Source organism: Mirounga angustirostris, unplaced genomic scaffold (genome assembly GCF_029215605.1).
Source record: "Mirounga angustirostris isolate CCGP_5_RB_7025 unplaced genomic scaffold, mMirAng1.0.hap1 SCAF_17, whole genome shotgun sequence".
Taxonomy (NCBI): Eukaryota; Metazoa; Chordata; class Mammalia; order Carnivora; family Phocidae; genus Mirounga; species Mirounga angustirostris.
This window is the reverse complement of record NW_026991725.1, coordinates 33457670-33479400: the sequence shown is the minus strand read 5'-3', so window position 1 is coordinate 33479400 and position 21731 is coordinate 33457670. Positions and strand designations below refer to the sequence as shown.

Sequence of the window (21731 nt, the reverse complement as noted above, 5' to 3'; positions counted from 1 at the left end):
CATCAGTATTTTTTAAAAGCTTCCCAAGTAAATTTAATGTACATCTGGGGATGAGAGCTACTGGTATAAAGTATCTGGGATGTTTTCATGGAAAGCGATAAAAGGATGCATCCATAAATTGTACTTACTAATGACTATGCCTACTATGATAGTGTATTTATTTTTTAAGCGAAACAAAACAAAACCAGGAAATAGAAAATTTACCTCTTGGTAAAGTACCTCTCAAACAACCAGAAGACCCCTCATTGTGTTGGGAGTAGCTCCAGGATGAATACTCTTAAGCATTCCATTTTTCCTATTTCTGCCCAGTTGGGAAAGCAGAGTCGCTGGTAGGTTTGACACTTCTTTTGATGAGTTTCAGATCTCTTACCCATCTGAGTCTGTGGTTGTCTTTGCCCTTTTCCCTTTTAATGTACCTGCTCACCTGACAACTATTTAGATAGTTATCAAATACCGAAATACCTGAGGATGGATGTTTGTCTGTCCCCTATGAGCCTGGGAGGAAAGGGAATGTCTGTCTTGGGCCGCTCTGTGGCTGGAGTACAGTATCTCTTGTCATTCCCATGCTGTCATTATCTTCCACAGATCCCTAGCAATTGGAACCAAAGCCGGTTATAAGCTGTTTTCTTTGAGTTCTGTGGAGCAACTGGACCAAGTCCATGGAAGCAGTAAGTGTGTGTGTGAGATCTCAGGGACACCAAATCCTCCCTCTAGACTTTAATCTGTGGTGCTCCTGAGCTGTCTGCATTTTTCTCCCTTAACTGTCAAACTGAAGGAGTCAGTATTTTTCAGGTTTAAATATAAATCATTGCCTCCACTTGGTTTAAAAAAAAACAACCCACAAGTAAGCCCTTAGATTTGGCAATATCTTAGGTAACATTTTCTTTTTATATTAAGAAATCCTTGGTTTGAAACTGTATTGTTGGCACTTGTTCATATACTTTTATGCCCAGCGATCAGTTTTTATAATTGTCAAAGAAGGTCACTTATGACTTTTTTTTTCGCCATTATATTGGCACTGTAGAATATTGCTAACATTCATTCAGTCATGGAAGTATTTTCCTTGTTTTAATAAAGCAATATGATCCCATTTGCATGGTTCATACTGAAGATGTTGAACTACTTCTGGTGAATATCACAAAAAAAAATGCAGCTTAGAAATGTGACTCTCTTATTTTCTCAGGGTAAGTAATAATTTATGCCATCGTAATAGTGAGGAATACACAATCTTTAGATTTCCTGGGAAGAACGTGGTTTGGTAAATAAATACCTTGGGTCCCTAATATATTTGTAAGATATTATTTTTATTACACCATTTTCGTGAATACTTCGCTCTGTATCTGTCCTATGTCACTCCCTATGGGACCTGCCTACACACAAGGAAGGCACGCATACAAAAAGAATGTTCTCAGAAAAACACTGAGGTGTCTACCTATGGGCGCTCGGGAGGCTTACTTATTTACCTTCTTCCTGAGTACGGAAGTACTTCCCTGGTCATGACACAGATGTCCAGATTGTCTTCCACAAGAAAGGGATTGCAGAGAGGGCGAGGGAGCACAAAATGAGGAGGGGTTACAATTTAATTAGGTTGCTGCCCCCCCCCCCCCATGGCCATACCCATAGTACCTCTCGGCAACAGGGACCAGAATTCTGAAAGCAGAGGTTCTCCAGAGTAGACACACCTTTGAAACCTCTCATGGAAAAAGGGTAGATTGAGATTGTCTAAACCTCCCAAAAATGTTTCCCCGAGCAAACAGTGGTGCCCAAGGGCTGATCTACTTCACAGAGGGCATCCGGGGAAGCTCTGGGAAGACCTGACTTTGGGTTCTGGTCTCTGACATTTTCTTTAGGTGTTGGAAAGGGCTTTGGAATTGTTACCTTGGGAGGCATATAAAGCTTCATGGTGGGAGGAAGGAAATCGTTGTAACGGAGGGTGTCCAGTAGCTAGACCCCGAGGCCGTTGGCTAACTGCAGGGGGGCTGAAATCTGTGTGGCCTCGGGCTGCTTCCCTTCCCAGCCGAGATCCCAGATGTCTACATCGTGGAGCGCCTTTTCTCCAGCAGCCTGGTAGTGGTGGTCAGTCACACGAAGCCACGGCAGATGAACGTCTATCACTTCAAGAAAGGCACGGAGATCTGTAATTACAGCTATTCCAGCAACATCTTGTCCATAAGGCTGAACCGGCAGGTACGTGGGGGAGATCTCTCGGGTTGCAAGGCTTCTGCTCTATGGGCAAGATAAAGAAGATGAGTATCTTTAGAGATGAATGTTTCTAAACCACACATCCGATTCTAAAAGGGATTTTAAGACTCGGTTGGGCCTACTATCACAGGGACATGGTGAGCTTACTCCGGCCACCAGTTTCAGTGATGTGTCCTCCCTGGTCCTTCTGCCTCGCGTCCCTTCTTGAGCATTGGCCCCTGGTGCAGTGAACCCTCTTCCACTGGACACAGGCTGCGTGGAAATCTGGCTCTGACACCGTCCCGTGAGCTACTTCGTGGGCACTGAACGCAGAAGAACATCTCTCTCTGGTTTGGGCCCTGGATGGTGGCATCCACTGCAGACAGGCAGTAACGCTTCTCAGAATGAAGCCCCTGAGGATGAGTGTGCCCCCCCCCCGCCCCAGGCTAGCTCTGAAGGCAGTTGTAAAACTGCCCTTCTCTTGCTCTGTCTTTGAGCTTTCCCAGTGATCCAGGTGCCCAGGATCTTGCTCCCACCTTTCTTTCCCCCAGCTCACTGTTATAGATCTTACTTGTAGTGGTTGGTTGGTTGGTTTGAAGATCTATCTTTCTTTCTTTCTTTCTTTCTTTCTTTCTTTCTTTCTTTCTTTCTTTCTTTCTTTCTTTCTTTCATTCTTTCTTTCTTTCTTTCTTTCTTTCGTTCTTTCTTTCGTTCTTTCTTTCGTTCTTTCTTTTCCTTCCGTCCTTCCACAGAGAGAGAGCCCAAGCAAGGGGAGCGGCAGGGAGAGGGAGCCCAATGCAGGGCTCAATCCCAGGGTCCTGGGATCATGACCTGGGCCAAAGGCAGACACTTAACCAACCGAGCCACCCAGGCGCCCCAGGAAGGATTACTCTTATCTCAAATACACAATATATTCTCTTTAAAAATAGAAATTCTCCTTAAATAGGGGCGCCTGGGTGGCTCAGTCCTTAAGCGTCTGCCTTCGGCTCAGGTCATGGTCCCAGGGTCCTGGGATCGAGCCCTGCATCGGGCTCCCTGCTCGGTGGGAAGCCTGCTTCTCCCTCTCCCACTCCCCCTGCTTGTGTTCCCTCTCTCGCTGTGTCTCTCTCCATCAAATAAATAAATTCTTTAAAAAAAAAATTCTCCTTAAATAAATATTTGGGGATATTAGCAGAGTTCCCCTTAAATCATTAGATTTTAAATCCTATAAGGGCAGGCACCGTATCTGTTGTGTTCACTACTGTGGCCTGGTAGGAAAGGCAGTGCCTGGGGGAAAAAGTGCTCAGTGAATATCTGTTTCCCGAGTGCCTGTTAAATAAGTAAACAAACAGATAGATTCTTTATATGACCGTGCAGGTCTTTCTTTTTTTTTTTTTTTAAGATTTTATTTATTTATTTGAGAGAGAGCACATGAGAGTGAGGAGGGTCAGAGGGAGAAGCAGACTCCACCGAGCAGGGAGCCCGATGCGGGACTCGATCCCGGGACCCCAGGATCATGACCTGAGCCGAAGGCAGTGGCTTAACCAACTGAGCCACCCAGGCGCCCCCGTGCAGGTCTTTCTATTCAATTAAAATTCCCAGGATGGTGGAGGTCATTGCATTCATCAAGGACAATGTTTTCTATCTTCTTACCTAAACTATTAAATGCGAATAATTTTTTTAACAAATGAGACAAAGTGCTCCTTCAGTTTATGAGAAGGAAGAGATTGTTTCTTTGAGCTGGTCGACTACTTTGATTGGATACCCACTTACGTCTATATAAAGCAGTGTGGTAGAAAAGAGCCTGAGAAGTAGGATGTAGGGATATTTAAGTAAGGAGCAGGAGTAAAGAAGGAAATAAATCCAGGCTCTTAGCCAGGGAGGGAAAGGCATTTGAGAGTTTTTGACTTGAAGGTTTTTAAGCCCAATTCTTGGCTCAAGGGCTCTCTCTGAAATCTGTTGGTAGCACGTTAAATTTCATTGCAAAACTTTTTATTTTTGCGTCCAGTGATAGCCGATATATGAAAATTGAATCTCTGTTTTTGGCACGTGATTATCTTTTTAAGATTGTTCTAGCCAGGGGCGCCTGGATGGCTCAGTTGGTTAAGTGTCTGACTTCTGCTCAGGTCATGATCTCAGGATCCTGGGATCCAGCCCCACGACAGGCTCCCTGCTCAGTGAGGAGTCTGCTTCTCCCTCTCTCCTCCCTCTGCCCTTCCCCCTGCTCATGTGCTCTCTCTCTCTATCTCTCTCTCTCTCAAATAAATAAAATTTAAAAAATCTTTTGAGGAAAAAGATTGTTTAGGCCAAAGTCCTATAAAAATCAGAACCCTCAAATAGTGTCTAAAGAATTTATTTCTCTCATTTCTCTCTTTCTTGCTCTCTGACATTTTCATTACCAAAGGGGACAAAGGATTACTCAAGGGTCTGAGTCTGCTAGCCTTTCCATGCCACCCTGTCCTCAGTATAACATCCATGACTTTTGCAGTTCTCCTCCCCCAGCTCCTTAGAACATCAGTGCTCCTAGCGCTACTCAGCTGCCAATGGCCAAGTTCATTGGAACCTGTTCAGACACCTCTCTCCTCCTTAGCGTTTCTTCTCCTAAGAAGATGATTTGAAACAGGTCTGGAACGTGTTTGGGGTTTGCTTTTCTTAGAACGTCCAAGGCTCGGGCCTTGGCAGCTTTGGGGTTGGGCACCTGCTGCAGCCCCCCTGCCGCGCCGGGGTCCCTGATGCCCGGGCTCTGCCGCCCCCTGCAGGAAATGAATGGGAGTGAGAGCCGCGCGTCCTGCCCGCTGTGGGGTTCCTTTTTTAAAAACAACAGGAAACCATCAAAGACTTGTGTAGGGCGTTTTGAGGAGAGAGCATCCCTATTTTCTTCTAAATATATAGAAAGGAAGACATTTAGTAATTATGGTATTTTTCACTCTCAGTTAATGTTATGCCCCTTGTCCTTAATTGAGGAAATGTATTGAGGAATGAAGACGACACACCAGATATATTTCCATATGTAAACTTTGACAGTGCTCCGACCATCTGATCTGAGGGGTCCTGGTTATCCAGATGAACATTCACTGGATTGAAGCCTCTGGAGCTACAGCTAAATCTGGGGTGCTCGAGGGCAGATGCTATCCGTATTTTTATAATCACTAAAAGGAGTTATTACTTCTAAATCCTAGCGGAGTTGATGAGGACCAAGGTGACCAGGACCGAGCGGAGTTGAAGGCCCACCCAGGGTTCTGCTAGGATTGAAAACTGGTTGCTAAAGAGCAGTTTCCAGGGTCATGCTGGCCCTAGAAGCGTGCTTGCACGTGAACTTGAGACATGGTGTCTCCTCGCTCCCCCTCTCTGTATTCTCTGTTTCCCTCCTAGTTAAGTCTTGTCCATGGCCAGCAGGGGTGACCTGAAATTCACCGACCGGGCCGTACGGCAGCTGGTGCTGTAACAGCTGGTGGGACAGAGGCAGACAGATGGGGTGAGCTGGTGTAGAGGCTGTTCCTACAGGAGGCATACGCTGAGGACCCAGTGTCCTGGGGATTGGGTGTGGGGACATAGGAGGATATCAGAAACCTAAGAACGTAAGCATAGAGTACTAGAGTCCAAACCATAAAAAGTGCTAGCAAAAGACAAAGTGATCAGATAAAACGGGGAATATGTTTCACAGAAAAACGCTAATGTTTGCCATCAATCTTGAGACCCTATTAGAATTTTTTTTTTTACCCCTCGGCAGCCAGACCTGTGACCACAGAGCCTTAATTAACATTGAGGAAGGCATTTACATTTTCTTTTTCTGCTCGGTAAAAGTGATGGTCTCCATTTTTCTGAGCTATGAGAAGTCATCCTGGGAAAACAGTAGGGCAGGCTTTTCCCTGGAGGAGAGCCTACCAGGGTTTTTGTAGCATTTTTAGGTGCCTTCCTTTCCGAGTGTTGTCTTTTGGGATAAAAGGTTCTGGCCTGAGAACAGAGGCCCTCAAACTCAGGTGTATAATGACCTGGGGTACTTGTTTCAAACCTCCCAAACCAGAATTTCCAGGGAGAGGCTAGGCCTTGCCCCTCAGGTGCTCGGCTGGCTCATCAAAGCCTGAGAACCACTAACTTAGAGGAAGCCGAGTCAGGCTTGTGCAGGGGCTGTGGGCAGCTGCTCGGGGTGAGGAAAGAGCCGCCCAACCAAAAAGTCCTTCCTGACAGCCCCTCCCCGGCACCCAGCATCCGCACTTGTACTGAGCTATGCGTTCCGTTCATTTGCACACCCAACATCCACTCCGTGGGCTGTTTCCACTTGGTAGAGAGCATGGCCATTGGGAAGCAGCTCTGCACCTGGCAAGCCTCATTTGAAAAGGAAGAGAAGGGCCTCCCTGCACTGGAGAGGGAAAGAAGCTGGGCCTGGTGTGGGGTGGGGGTGGGGGGGTCACTGGGAAGATCACAGGGGAGGGGGGAGGGTGCCCTGGGGCTGGGGGTGCACATGAGGGCAGAAGGGCTTTCCAATTCCCTTTACCAGGGCTGGAGAGAGTATGCGGAAGTGGGTCTGGAGAGTTGAGTGGAAGGAAGGTAAAGTTGGCAATTCTTGGGAGGGAGTAGAACCTAAGATTGGTGGTACGGAGGGAGTAAAGAAACCCATGTCTGTGTAAGACAGAGACATCATTATGAACATTGAAAGGGAGCCTGTCTGATGGAAATAGGAACCAAAGAGGTTACCCAAAATTGTCCTAAATGGCAAAGGGAGTCTGATCAGGAAGTGTTCAGGAGTCCCTGTTCTAAAGAGGGGAAAGTACCACACACACACAAAATCTCAATTTCTTTTTTTTTTTTAAGGTCTCATTTATCCATTTGAGAGAAAGCGCAGGGGCATGCGTGCGCACGAGTGGGGACGGGGAGGGGCAGAGGAAGAGGGAGGAGGAGACTCCCCACTGAGCAGGGAGTCCAACACCAGGCTCGATCCCAGGAACCCCGGATCATGACCTGAGCCGAAGGCAGATGCTTAACCAACTGAGCCACCCAGGAGCGCCCCCCCCCCCCCGCCCCGCCAAAAATCTCAATTTCTAAATGAAAATTTTTAAGATCTTGTATTTTATGCTTCTACTCAGGTGGCTGACGTGTGTGTACGTGCGCACTTGTGCATACCTGAACGTAATCTTCAACTCAAATCACCAGAATTCTTCCACCTTTAGGCTTGGAAGCAAGTTAGGGCTCACGGGACAGATGAGTGATTTCTATTACAGAGGCTGCTGGTGTGCCTGGAGGAGGCCATTTACATTCACAACATCAAAGACATGAAGCTGCTGAAGACCATCCTGGATACTCCTGCAAACCCAACAGGTGAGCTTCAAAGTCAGGGGACATGCCCCCCACCCCCAAATCTCATACCCAGCTGCTCCTTTCGCAGGCTGGGCTCCCCCCTCGACCGAAAACCCGAAGCAGTATTTGTATGGGTTTTGCGTCTCAGTGGTGCTTACCTTGGAGGTTTGTCCTTATGGCGTCAGATGCCACTTCTGTTGGGCTGTGCATCCTTCAGGACTGCAGCCTTCGAGAAACCCCTTTCTTCGGGGACCCATTGTCTGCAGATGTGTCGAGGTGCTGAAGGTAGGCGTAGGCAACTTCGTGCATCTGATATCAAAAGGTGTTTACCCCTAATTATTTTTGGTGGTGGTTCAGTACAGAGTAGGTGTAATAATTAGAAGCAGGTTTTGACTTGGTGTGTCGGCAGAGTAGGAGAAAGGCTCCGAAGAATGTGTTTTTTGAAGTTACAAAGAAACCTCTCTCCTTGGGTGATGTGCCAGGATACTGGTCTTCACTAAATCCCTCGGATGCAACACTATTGAACCAGTCCCGCGTGTGAGAATGGGAACAGATCGGATTTGGTAGATTGAAAGAGCAGATGATGGGTATGAGCTCACTAAGCGAGCAGTAAATGAGGAAGAAGCTTGGTTGTGTGGGAGGGTGGGGGGTCATCACAGTATAGAGCGATTGCTGTGTCCAGGGATTCGGGTTAATAGCTGTGAATCGAATTCCAGTTCAGTATCGGTAAGTGACTGCTTCCATTTATGGCAGTTTCCTAATTCTTTGACTTTCATTGAATTTCAAGGTCTGTATGGCCCAACCCAAGTCACCGAGGCTCTTTGGGCCTCAGATTTTTTTACCTGTAAAATGGGGTGGGAATACCCGTCTCGCAGGATCAGCTGCGAATTACAAGAGCTTGTGTTTGTGAAAGTGGCCAGCCCGCCATGCAGTAAAATCTCCTATTCCTGCTTTCCTCCCCTCTTCTCTCTTATGTCTGTATAATAAATCGCAATTATATAGAGACCCTCTTTGGTGTCGACCTCAGTGCTTTACAATTTCAGCCACGAAATAATATATTTTCAAAGATCAAAGCCATTGAGGCCATTAGAAAATTCTCTGAGATGACTTTAAAGCGTATTTCATGAAATGGAGGATGGTAAGTGAAGGAGCTGCGGATGGTCAGGTTTTTGTTCTAGGAATGAGGTTGAACTGGTTTGCAAAGGTGCGGTTCTGAAGATGCACTATGTGCCCCGGCCGACAGAGGGCGCTGTCGGGTGCAGCTAGGGAGTGCAGCCCGCAGGGACCCAGGATCTGGCCACACCAGTCCCCGGAGACAGGCACTTTGCAGGGCCAGGACCCAGGGTGGGACTGTGGGGTGCAGACAGCTGAAAGGAAGATGTGGTCTTCTGCTAGGGCAGGCAGGAGAGGTGCTGCCCACTCGAAGCGGAACTCACAGCAGGTGTGGACCTGAGCTGGGCCTTGATGGATTTGGGCAAGGGACCATCCAGGTGGCCAGGAAGCTGGAAGCTCTCTCGGTTCTCCAGTTCTCTGGGAAGATAGGAGTCGGCATAGTCAGGACCCTGTCCAGTGGAGGGGCCTGTGTGTTAGCGCTGCGGTCGTCTTCCCTTGCTTCTGCCGCCACATGATCACCCCACGAGACAGCTCTGCCTACCTGCGGGACTGGGCCCCTTCCTCCCGTGAAAAGCCGTTTCTCCCCATCTACTCTTAATTTCTAGCAAATGGAGCTGTTTTCCTTAGCTCAGAAGAGTCACTGGTTGCCTCTTTCTTTGCAGTTTAAACAGGGAGAAAAAAAGGTTTGAAAGGGTGGGCCTTTGTATTTTAGAGAGAACGGGTATTATTTGTAAAGGAATAATTTTATCTCGAGAAAAATTAGAAACGGTGGGAGGTGTTTTCTCCGTCTCAGATAAACGTTTGAATGGATTCAAGGACAGAGCTAGCATTTCCTTCTGAAAGACCACAGGTGGGCTGAAAGACCAAAATATGTCTCTGACACCTTTGATGTTGTTTGGAGAGATAGCCGAGACTTTTTCGAATCCTGAAATTTATAATTATCATCTCAACGTCCACTGAGCTCCCTTTGTTCTCCAGTAAAAGAGAGATGATAATGGTCATCCCACAGAGTTACTTTGGGGAGGATTAACTGAAGGCAGGCAGCGAGCAGCCCCGGGAGAGCAAAGGTTAGGCTCACTCCCTAGCCCAGCCCCTGCCTGGAGGGCAGCCTGACCGTGGTTAAAGTTACACTTGCCGGGACATGACCAGTTCCTCGCTCAGCGGACTCGGAGCTGTCAAACCCAGGAATGTAAAATTTTCAGAGACCAAGAGTCTCCTTTATTTGTTCCCATCCTCTCATTTTCTTTCTAAACAAAAACATAAGACAGAAACTTGGGCTCTTGATTTGATCAGGGCTTCATGGGTACACAAGGGGAACAGAGTCCCCTTGTCCAACTGGCTGGAGCACATTGATGCTGAGCGGATTGTAACCTAGTGAATTATAAATAAATGATACACACAGAGCTCTACCACGACTTCGCACCCGGTATCTACTGCGGTTGTACATTTCCTTCCTTGTGTCTGGGTCGCGGCCATTCCCGCTGTTTCCTTTAAAGGGTTTGGCCGGACGGGCCTCGAAGTTAATTTCCTGCGAGCACAGCAGTCTGCGTGCTGAGCAGTGAGGGTGAGATCTCCACACAAGTTCAGCCAACTGCAGACCTCGGCTGTGCCATAATCTCGCGACCTTCTGCAGAATACCGAGGGAGCCGTCTATACCACCCAGCAGTGCGTGTAACAGAACGAAGTAGCAGTTCATTCCCCAGCCAGGGCTCTCTCTGAAAAGGGCAGTACAGGTGGGCTAAATGGCTCTCGTTTGCAGTCGCCTAGAACACTTGCAAATACAGAGATTTCTTTCTGTTTTTGAAAATTGGAAAGCATCTTCCGAGACGTTAATCAACCCAGGGGGAACTGCAATGTATAAATCACTGTTAACTCGCTTTAAGTTTGTCAAGTCACACTATAAATACCAACGTGGGGATGATTTAAAATCATAGGACTTCCTTCTGATTCCAGCCGGTGCTCCCGTTGGTTCTTGCACTGATAACAGGCACTTCTGTTCCAACTGCAGAAGAATTACAGCCAAACAATTTCAGGGAAGTTACAGCTGGCAGTGATTTATGAGAATGTGTGTCAACTCTAAAATCCAAAAGCCATTTCAAAAACCTGATTCCTCTATAGAAAAAAGACTGGAAGAAAATATGCTCAAATATTGAGAACAGTGAAGAGCCTCTGGATTTTAGAATAACGAGTGCTTTTTTTTTCCTCTTACTTTATATTTTTTGGACTCTGCAAATCTTTTACACTATGACTTTTCTGTTATAAAATGATATCAGAGACAAAGGCTTATTTCCTTCCTGAGGAAGGCTTTGTGTGACACCTGTCATGGAAACAGAAGACGGGTAGAATCGTAATATCCAAGCCTGAAGCAAGCTCTTGATGCTTTTCTCGGGGGCTTCCAGAAGGAACAAAAATGCATTCTTGTAGCTGGTTGGATTTGTCTGAGAATTGGACCATAGGAAATCGAAGGAACTCATTATGTCATTTCTGGGGACCTTCATTAAGTCCGAGAAGGTTGGTGTGCAGGATCCCTTGGCTAAATTCAGGTGGATTGGCCGAAGTGCAAGCCTGGAGGTGAAGCTCTCAGGTAAGTGGTTACGTGCCAGAGTCCGCCTGCGCTGCATCATCCTTTCCCTGTTAGAGTCTAGTATCATCCCCCTCTCTGTTAGACACTGCAGAAGGTTCGAAAAGTTTAAGCTTTTCTTCCCTTCTGGGATATCTACACTCTAACAAAAAAAACTTGGAAGATCACCTCACACGTGTCAGATTGGCTATTATCAAGAAGACAGAGATCCATGGAAAACAGTATGGAGGTTCCTCAAAAAGTTGAAAATAGAGCTACCCTATGACCCAGCAATTGCACTACTGGGTATTTACCCCAAAGATACAAATATAGGGATCCAAAGGGGTACGTGCACCCCAACGTTTATAGCAGCAATGTCCACAATAGCCAAACTGTGGAAAGAGCCAAGATGTCCATCGACAGATGAATGGATAAAGAAGATGTGGTATATATATACAATGGAATATTATGCAGCCATCAAAAGGAATGAGATCTTGCCATTTGCAACGACGTGGATGGAACTGGAGGGTGTTATGCTGAGCAAAATAAGTCAATCAGAGAAAGACATGTATCATATGTATCATATGACCTCACTGATATGAGGAATTCTTAATCTCAGGAAACAAACTGAGGGTTGCTGGAGTGGTGGGGGGTGGGCGGGATGGGGTGGCTGGGTGATAGACACTGGGGAGAGTATGTGCTATGGTGAGCGCTGTGAATTGTGCAAGACTGTTGAATCTCAGATCTGTACCTCTGAAACAAATAATGCAATACATGTTAAGAAAAAAAAAAAGATAGCAGGAGGGGAAGAATGAAGGAGGGGAATCGGAGGGGGAGACGAACCATGAGAGACGATGGACTCTGAAAAACAAACTGAGGGTTCTAGAGGGGAAGGGGGTGGGAGGATGGGTTAGCCTGGTGATGGGTATTAAAGAGGACATGTTCTGCACGGAGCACTGGGTGTTATGCACAAACAATGAATCATTGAACACTACATCAAAAACTAATGATGTAATGTCTGGTGATTAACATAACAATAAAAAACTTAAAAAAAAGAAGACAGAGATCCAAAGTGCCGGCGAGGACGTGGAGGAAAGAGAACGCTCGTGCGCTGTGGGTGAGAATGCAAACTGGTGCAGCCACTGCAGAAAACAGGACGGAGGTTCCTCAAAAAATTAAGAACAGAACTACCGCGTGACCCAGCAATTCCACTTCTGGATGTTTATCCAAAGGAAATGAAAACAGTACCCCGGAAAGATAACCTGTGCCCCCATGTTCGTGGCAGCACTATTTAGAACAGCCAAGACATGGAAGGACCCTGTCCACTGGATGAATGGGTAAAGAAAATGTGGCATATACGTATGTACAGTGGAATGTTATGCAGGCATTTAAAAAAAAAAAAAGGAAATCTTGCCATTTGGGACCTTGAGGGCATTATGCTAAGTGGGGTAAGTCAGACAAAGAAAGACAAATGCCGCAAATACTGGATAATTTCACTTAAATGTGGAATCTTTAAAAAAAAAGGGTACAAAGAACAGACTGGTGGTTGCCAGGGGTGGGGAGTTGGGTGGGGGGGATGTGAAATGGATGAAGAGGGTCCAAAGTTACAAACTTCCAGTTATAAAATAAATAAGTCATGTGGATGTAATGCCCAGCATGGTGGCTATAGTTAATAATACTGTATTGCATATTTGAAAGTTGATAAGGGAATAAGTCTTGAAGAGCTTTCATCACGAGAACAAAAATTTCATGACTGTGTATGGTGATGGATGTTACTTAGACTCACTAGACTGTCACTCCCTCGAGATACAGTATAGACAAATACCCGATCATTATGTCATGCATCGGAAACTAATATCGTGTTGTCTGTGTCAGTTAAATTAAAACAAACAAACTACAGGGCAACTGGAAGTTAGTAAAGATCTCCTAGTTCTCCCTGCCCCAAAGATGGGCCTTGATATTTTCAGAAGGAGGATGTAAGTAAATGAAGATTTGGCATCTTAGAATGTTAAAGCTGGAAAGATCACTGTAGGTAGCCCCCTCATGTCATGGATAATAAACAGGTGAGCCTCAAAAGGCCACAAATAACCCAGCCAGAGTCCTACAGTGGATGGCAGACCTGGATCTTGACTCTGTGTCCTCAGCCCAACTCTGCCAAGGAGATATTCTTAAAACCCTTTTTTTTTTTTTTCTTAACAGCTTTGTTGAGCTATAATTCACATGCCATATGATCTGTCCACCATTCAATAGCTTTTAGTATATTCATAGAGTTGTGTAACCATTACCACAATCAATTTAGAACCTTTTCATCACCCCAAAAAGAAACCCCATAGCTCTTAACCACCCCCCACCCCGTGTCCCCAGCCCCAGGTAACTCTAATCTACTTTACATCTCTCTAGATTGACCTATTCTGGATATTACATATAAGGGAATCATATAATATGTAGTCTTTTGTATCAGGCTTCTTTCACTTCCATGTTAGAGCATGTATTCTATGTCTAATAGTATTCCATCATAAGGACATTATTTACCCATATTCATCAGCTGATAGATGTTTAGGTTGTTTCTACTTTTTGACTCTTATGAATGATACTGCTTTTTATGTGGCTGGTGTTTTAATTTCTCCTGGGTATATATAGAAGTAGAATTTGGGGCTTATATGATACCTCTGTGTTTAACCTTTTCAGGAACTGCCAGACTGCTTTCCAAAGCACTGCCCCGTGTTACATTCCCAGCAGCAGCGTAGGAGGGTTCCAATTATCTGTCTTTTTGATTATCGCCATCCTAGTGGGTGTGAAGTGGTACCTCATTGTGGTTTTGATTAACACTGCTTTTTTTAAACCTACCTGCTCAGAAACCTCCAGCGCGTACCCACTGCATTTGTAAGGTCTTAACTCTTTGGTGTGGTCCTCAAGTCCTTCCCCAGTTGCCACGTCCAGTCTCGCCATCTCTTCTGCTATGCAGCCCTATGGGAACCCACCAGGCAAGCCAACCCAACCTCCCCTGCTCTTCCCTTCTGTTTCACAAGACCAGAATGCCTTCCGCCTGCTAGCTGCTCTTGAAATTGCACTTGGATTGCAAGGAGCCCAGATGAGATGGGGAATTGAGGTTCCCAGAGCAAAACTGGGAAGATGTGAGATTCTTGACTCTCTCCCTAAGGCTGGGGCTGAGAGGGATCCTGTGCAGGCAGGGGTTACAGGATGCCAGAGCATGCAGGTGAGGGCTCTGTGCTTAGTCACTTTCCTCCCATAGTTCCGTGTGGCAGGTTGTAAGAGCACAGCCCTGGCTTTGTCCTCATCAAAGCCAGGGAGTGGGAAGGAGGACCTTGGTTTCAGTTCTCAATGTTGGATTTTCTTCTCTGCTCCTCCCGCTGGCAGATTAGGTTGGGTACATTTTAGCCTGATGTCAAGTTTTTCTTATACTTGCATAAGAAACCCGTTTAATAGACTAACTTGTGGGGCGCCTGGGTGGCTCAGTCAGCTAAGTGTCCGACTCTTGGTTTCCGCTCAGATCTTGATCTCAGGGTCGTGAGTTCAAGCCCCGAATTAGGCTGTACACTGGGCACGGAGCCTACTTTAAAAACGGGTGTGTGTGTGTGTGTGTGTGTACATATACACTAACTTGTAACAAAGATGTCAATTGCTTTTTTCATTTAAGAAGATGTCTCTCTTGCCTAATCTCAAAGTTCTTATTCTGATAATGCTTTTCGTTCTAACAATTCCTTGAATGCACTTCTGTCTCTCACACACACATCTCTACTATTAATCCAGACCATTGCTGTGAAAATCCTTTACTTAAATACTTTTAGAACTCCTCCCCCCCCCACTTGAGTCTCCTTATAAACAAAAATGATTTATGTCGGTTCAGTGGTGTGATTGGCTGTTTACTCTTCCAGAATATTGTCAAAGCACCTTAAATCCAAAATGTCCTCTTTCTTTAGTTTGTTTCAATGGCAGACCTTATCCATCTTAACTGAAGATCCAGCCCTCAAATGAACTTCTGTCTCTAGAGCTGCCCATTTCCCTTATCAAGGCAGACATTTGGCTTAGAAATGGACAGTTTCTAAATACGTCTTTCCCCCCACCCTCCACCTCCTGGGTTCTCAACTTGGTATTACTGGCCAGCCGCGGGTAGTCACCTGCAGGAAGGCTAAGTTCACAGTAGGAAGATTTATTAACAAGAAGAGTAAATTCTCTCATAGCCTTAGAGAGTAATGAAAGAGAAATAGATGTTGTTTCAGAGTCCTGTGGTAAAACGTGAGGAAGAGCATGTCCGTATTCCGAGTTCTGACTGCTTTGCTGCGGAGAAGACCCGGCCAGTGTCAAGTGTGAATTTACTTTATGGGATTCCCTTGATCACGAGAATAATCCACCGAAAGATGGGCTAAGCCGTTCCTCCCCTCGCCAGTAGGTGGCGCTGGAGCCGCGCTGTTTTCTGATGCCCTTTCCAGGAACAGTGTCCCGATCTCTCCAGGGACACTGCTTTTCATCTGCCGTCCATTCTTTGCCAGGTCTGTGTGCCCTCTCAATCAACCATTCCAATTCGTACGTGGCCTATCCTGGAAGCCTGACTACAGGCGAGATCGTGCTTTACGATGGACACTCCCTGGTGAGTTGGCAGCTCACCCGGCCGGCTTCACAGAGCAGGGCGGGATTGCTGCGGGAAGTCCCGCGAGCCGTGTGCAAGGGGAGCCGAGGCAGCATCACTCGGCATTGGGCGTGCAGCTGGCTGTCACCTTCCCGAGGGCAGGAAGAGGGATAGAAACGGAGGCAGAATCTAGATAGACCAGAAAAGGACATACAGCTTATATGGCCTGGTGGAGAGAGAGAGAGAGAGACATGGGGAGCCCAGCAGATGAAGGAGGGCATCTCGGAAGAAAAGAGGAAGGGGAGGGAGAGGAAATGTATCTTCCCGCTTCCCCAGCATCAGTATCCATCTTCCCTTGTCACCAACAGAAAACAGTCTGCACGATTGCTGCCCACGAGGGGACGCTGGCCGCCATCACCTTCAATGCCTCAGGCTCCAAACTCGCGAGCGCCTCTGAAAAAGTGAGTGCACTCACCTTGCCTTCACCAGGCTCTGTGTCGGGGCTCTGCTGTCGGGGCTCCCCTGTTGGGGCTCCGCTGTCGGGGCTCCGCTGTCGGGGCTCTCCTGTCGGGGCTCCCCTGTCGGGGCTCCGCTGTCGGGGCTCCGCTGTCGGGGCTCTCCTGTCGGGGCTCCGCTGTCGGGACTCCGCTGTCGGGGCTCCGCTGTCGGGGCTCTCCTGTCAGGGCTCCACTGGGTGGCTCCCTTGGGGCCCAAGATCTGATGAGCTGGGACTGGGGACAAGGACTGGCTAGTCCCTGACCTACTTGGAATCCATTTCCGAGGGGAACCTCTGCCCTGTGCATGCTGTGTATATGGATATGTATTAACTCAACGGACAAAAAGGCCTAGGCTATGCGAGATACAAGATATGTGACAGGGAAACTTGCGGTGTTATTGAGAAGAGTGCTCGTGCTCGCACAGCCTCCCGAGATACACCCTGAGGCTGCATTTCATAAACCGTGTAAACAAAATGTTGTGCTATTTATTTAGCAGGAGAGATTGATCTCTTCCGACTGGAATGGCCAGGGAAGGTGATCGAGTTGAATTTCAAATGCCGTGAAAAATGTGTATTTTGAGAGGCTGAGACTGAATATTCTAGGAAGCACAAGCATTGTGAGCATCCACACACACAGAGCCTTGGGCTGGGGCGGGGAGGGAAAAGGGAAACCGTGTTTCACACACGGTCCAAGAATTACTTCTGTGGCAATGTACACACAAAAAAGCCTCTGTGCCCAACACTCGGTGTTTCCCCATCAGAGACAGATGTTCTGAACCAATAAAACAAGCGCCTTTCGGAAGGGACATCTGTGTCTGAAGCCATTAATGGTATGAAATGTCCCCCTGCTCTCTTTTCCAGGGCACCGTCATCCGGGTGTTCTCTGTACCTGACGGGCAAAAGCTCTACGAGTTTCGGAGAGGCATGAAAAGGTCTGCGTTCACCGTGAAACCCGTTTACGGTAGCCGCCCAAGTCCCGCAGGGGACGGCTGGTGGCCGTCGGGGGGGGGGCAGGGAGGAGCTTAACTCCCTGAGACGCCGTGCGGGGTGCTTAGTAGACCTGAGAACACGGCCGCTCTCCTAGCACAGGACCTCAGCACGGGAGCCCCCTGCTGATGTGCGAGGGCAGCAGCTAGCAAAGGAGAAGAGAGAGAGAGAGAGCGAGCAAGTCACCATCCAAAAGCAATTCGGCAGGCGTGACGGGCCGGGACCCTAGCAGCTGTAGCGTTGGCCGCAGGACGGGTGCACAGAGCTGCTGGAGAGCGTCCAAGATGACAGGAAGGGGCCGTGCCTTGTTTCTTCCCCGCCCGAGACTGTGACCCTTTACGCATCTTCCCAGCGTGAATTTCTAAATATGAATGACACAGTGTCGGGGGGATTTGAGAAGACCTAGACTCTCCAGGACACACTGAGTTTTCTTACACAGCTGGTTTTGAACCGGAGAGCAGTCACCCTCACCTTCCTGGCTCACGAGTCTGTCTCTGCGTCGCTGCGCTCCTAGGTACGTGACGATCAGCTCGCTCGTGTTCAGCATGGACTCGCAGTTCCTCTGTGCCTCCAGCAACACCGAGACCGTGCACATCTTCAAGCTGGAGCACCTCACTAACAGGTCAGACGTCAAATCCGCGCGGGCCGGACTGGCCGGCCTAAGTGATTTCTGCTCTCGGAAATGCCATGCACTCGGCCTTCCTGGCTAGGTCTTCCCCGAAGGGGTGGTGTCATGCCCGGAAGCACATAACCCGGCGCCACCCCCCCCCCGAGTTCACACCCTGCCTCTGCCCCCGGCTGCCCCGCGCTAGGAGACCCAGGCAGGTAACTCAGTGTTTCTGCACCTCAGCACGAAATGATCAGCGATGCATCTTGGGCTGGGCGTGAGGACTGAGTGAGTTCCTTGAGCTAAAGTGCTCAGCGGGGTGCCGGGCACCCAGGGGACAGTAAGAATCGGGCAGCGAAGCGCTGGGACAGTGATCTGCGAATCCCCGCCGCCCCGCCCACCACCGAGTGCGGTGCCTGGGGCCGGAGCGCGGCGTGCCTTCCGCTGTGGGTATTCCTTTCCTCTTGCTGCCACACCGAGTGGCCACGGGCTTCATGGCTGAAGGCAGCACACGTTCATTATGTCACAGTTGGCTAGTCCAGGACGGCTCGGCCGAGTTCTCTGCCCAGGGTGGCACGGGGCTGAAATCCAGGTGCCAGGCAGCCCCGCCTGATCTGGAGCTTAGAGCCCTCTTCCCAACTCAGTCCTGTCCCTGGTGGGAATTCTGGTCCTCGCCCCGGTGAGGACCCCGCATCCGGGGTGGCCCTCAGCTCGAGAGGCCACCCGCTTCCCTGCTCACGAAGCCTGCAGTCCAGCAATGCTGCACTGATCCCTTCCTGTGCTTTGGATCGCTCCAGCTTTGCCTTCTGCCTTCCTGGTCTGCGGCCAGTTGGAGAGACCGCTCTGCTTTCCCTGGCCCCTGTGATTAGGTCAAGCCCCGCTGGATAATCTCGCTGCCTCCGGTGATCGGAGCCATAGAACATGATGCAGACCCCAGATGGCTCCTTCGTCACCGTCACGTTTTAGGGACCAGGGCATGGAGTCCTGGGGCCATTCCTAGGAAATCCACGGTAGCGTGTGAGCACTCGAACCCAGTGGTAACTACCTGCTGTGCGCATGCCCACGCCTACCCTTGGAGAGATCTCACACTGGAAAGGATCCCCCTTCCCCCCCCCACCGTCATTGTCTGTGGAAGTGTCACCTTGGCCAGCCCTCTTCCCAAGGTCAAGGTCCTGCTTCTGGTAGCATAGCAAATGCTTCGGACGCCCCATGTCTCCTGACTCTTTAGTGCCATGATGGGAAATTGAAACATGAGGGGTTAGCGATGAGCTCAGGGATACACGGAAGGCAGGTGGTGGAGTTGGCGATGACAGTGACTCTCGTACATTGATAGAGCATTGTGTAGTTTAGAGTCTTTTCACACACTGCTTCCTTCCGCTCCCCACAAGAGCCCTGGAAGGCAGGAGTAGAAGTTTCATCCCTGAGGCAGCTGGGCTTCAGAGCAGTTCCACCTGTTGCTCAAAGCCCGTCCCCATCTGCAAGTCCCAGGGTCCACATGGAAGTGCCACGTTTTTACACCCTGCCAAGCTTCTAGAGCTGCTCCAGAGCAGAAACTCCAGGGGCATCTAGGAAATGTCCCAAGGACTTAACTTCCACACTGGGTTTCACAATTGTGCCAAGAGAGGCCCCTCTTCTGTGACTGAAAGAATTCTCCTCCTAACGTGGTAGAATATCTATGAGAAAGAAACTTTTTCCACCTCATTTCAAGATATGGTGCCCAGCCTCTGTTCTGTGTTCGGTACAGCAGGTCGGTCCGACATGTACCCCACTACTGTTATGTATGTATTAGTGTGTGTCTGTCTGACACCCACACCTGGCTTCTGTCCCCCTTCCTCGGAAACTCCATCCAAGGGCACCAGCAACCAAGTCAGTAAGTGCCAAGGATTTTTCAGGCCTGGTTCCGTCTTCCCTCCACAGGCCAGTGCAATGCTCTTTCTTGGGAAACCTCATCCCCCCACTGGTGTCCAAAACCCCAGGGGCTGCTTCCTCCCTCAGTCTTCCTGGAACCCCGTGAATGTCCACCCTTGTTCATGGGCATCCCAGAGCTCAGTGTTTGTCCTGTAGTTCTTCTAACCCTGCATGGTTTCCCTAGAGCTTTGATCTGTTTTCTGGACTTTTCTTTCACTTTTCAGACAGCTTGTAAAACGTAAGCCCAGATCTCTTCGGGAGCTGTTGTGATAGTTGGGAGCACAGGAGGGCAGCTGGGCTGCTAGGACGCCCTTCAATCCCAAGGCGCCGTGACAGAGGGACCCCAAGCCACTGCTTTAGCCCTGTCTTCATCTGAGTTCATTATTAGGGCTTCAGACCGGAAGTTGACATTTGAACTCGTTTCCCTGCCCAGGCTCTCCGGTTTCCGTCAGTGATCTCAGAGAGCTGGGAACAACCCCTTCCTCCCCCGAGTGGCTCTTGACCTTCCCCTCGGCCGTCCATGAGGTATAAGCCACCACGATGGCTCACACTGGCCTCTGCAGCCCCATTCCTCTGGCCGCTGCCCCGAACCAAGTCTTGAACGTCTCCTGTCTGCTCGGTCATGTCTCACTCCTTCTGGGCTCTTCTTACCAGTCCGTCCTGTATCTTCTCAGTGGGCTAGTTTTCTGGAAGTGTTCCTTTAAACCTGACCCTCCCTCCTCCGAAACTGTTACCCGCTGCCCCTCAGCTCTGGGAATAAAGTCCCAGCTCCACCAGCCTGGCATTCAAGGCCCCTTCTTGGTGCACCTTACCCGCTGTGCGGCCTTCCCGCCTTGGGCACCTGAGCCAGACTGGCTTGGCCGTGGCTCCCAGAGGCCTTGCTCACCTGCCTCTGCCTCCGCGGGGCCCTCCTGCCATCCTATCCCACCACACCCCACAGCTGAGCTGGACCTGCCTCCAGAGCCCAGCCCCGCGGCCACCACCCCCAGAACACCCCCAATCAGCGCAGACACCGTCATATCAAATAGCGTCTGCCATGGGCCAGGCACGATGTGAGCCCTTCGGCTGGGGGTCACCTGTTTGGTGCTCATGGCAGCCCTGCCAGGTGATGTGTTCGCTGACTGAGGTTATCCCAGTTTCCCAGAGAGGAAGATGGGAACTGGGAGGTGAAGGAACTCCATCCACCTCTCCCTCCTCCGTGGCCCTGGAGTAGCTCCTACCTTCACCCTCCACATGGCACCTTACATTTTATATCCCTGTGCCGTGTCTGCCCCAGGAACGCAGACCTAGGCAGTATGCATCTTTGTAAGTGCCACCCCCTGGCACAGAGCTCCAGGGCAAGCAGGACAGGTATGCTTCGTGATGCTCAGGATCACAGATAATGGCGGAACCCCTAAAAGGGGCCCTGGGTTTCAGATGGGAACATCAAGGCCCAGAGGGGTTTGTCCAGAGACCACCTAGCCGGTTGGTAAACAGAGTGAGAAATAAACCCGTGCTTCTGAGCTGCAGCGTGCGTTCCCCACCAGCCTTGGGCCCTGTAGACAAGTGGCCTGTCAGCAGGTGCTCCCAGGAGCGCGTGTGGCCACCCTGGTCCCTGATGCGCCCCCGGTGTGCCCAGCATGAAGGCGGGGGTGTGCTCCCACCCGTTCCCACCTCTCAATGACAGAGCAGCCAGCCCCCTGCGTCCGGCAGACACCCTGCGATGGAGTCTGATGGCTGCAGGGGCGCACCAGGTCCCTCTGAATTATCTCCACCACTGGGAATCACTGGGGACCCGGATGGCTTCAGGGCTGTAATCAAACACCGCCCAAAGCACTTTGCCCGGAGGTTTGCTTCCCACTCAGTCTGGCTAGGGAGGCCTTGACCCTGAGATCGCTCTGTTCTTCCGCGCGCCCGGCGCAGGCTTGAGCTTCGTTCTCAGAGTCCAGATAGCCATCCCATCTCCCTGGCCCCCTTCTTAGAAATCGGGAAATCAGACTAATCATCGCATGCAACTTCTTTAATGTGGGGAAGCGGT

General features: G+C 49.3%; 1 protein-coding gene across 1 annotated transcript in view; it reads left to right on the top strand.

The window, feature by feature from the left end:
• WIPI1 (WD repeat domain, phosphoinositide interacting 1) overlaps nucleotides 1-21731 on the top strand; it is a 32947-nt gene that overhangs the window by 5123 nt on the left and 6093 nt on the right. Inside the window, exons 2-8 of the mRNA XM_045888583.3 lie at nucleotides 586-668; nucleotides 2018-2187; nucleotides 7380-7476; nucleotides 15640-15737; nucleotides 16085-16177; nucleotides 17074-17144; nucleotides 17714-17821. Of these exons, the coding sequence (XP_045744539.1) occupies nucleotides 586-668; nucleotides 2018-2187; nucleotides 7380-7476; nucleotides 15640-15737; nucleotides 16085-16177; nucleotides 17074-17144; nucleotides 17714-17821 (720 nt within the window). The remainder of the gene's footprint in view (nucleotides 1-585; nucleotides 669-2017; nucleotides 2188-7379; nucleotides 7477-15639; nucleotides 15738-16084; nucleotides 16178-17073; nucleotides 17145-17713; nucleotides 17822-21731) is intronic.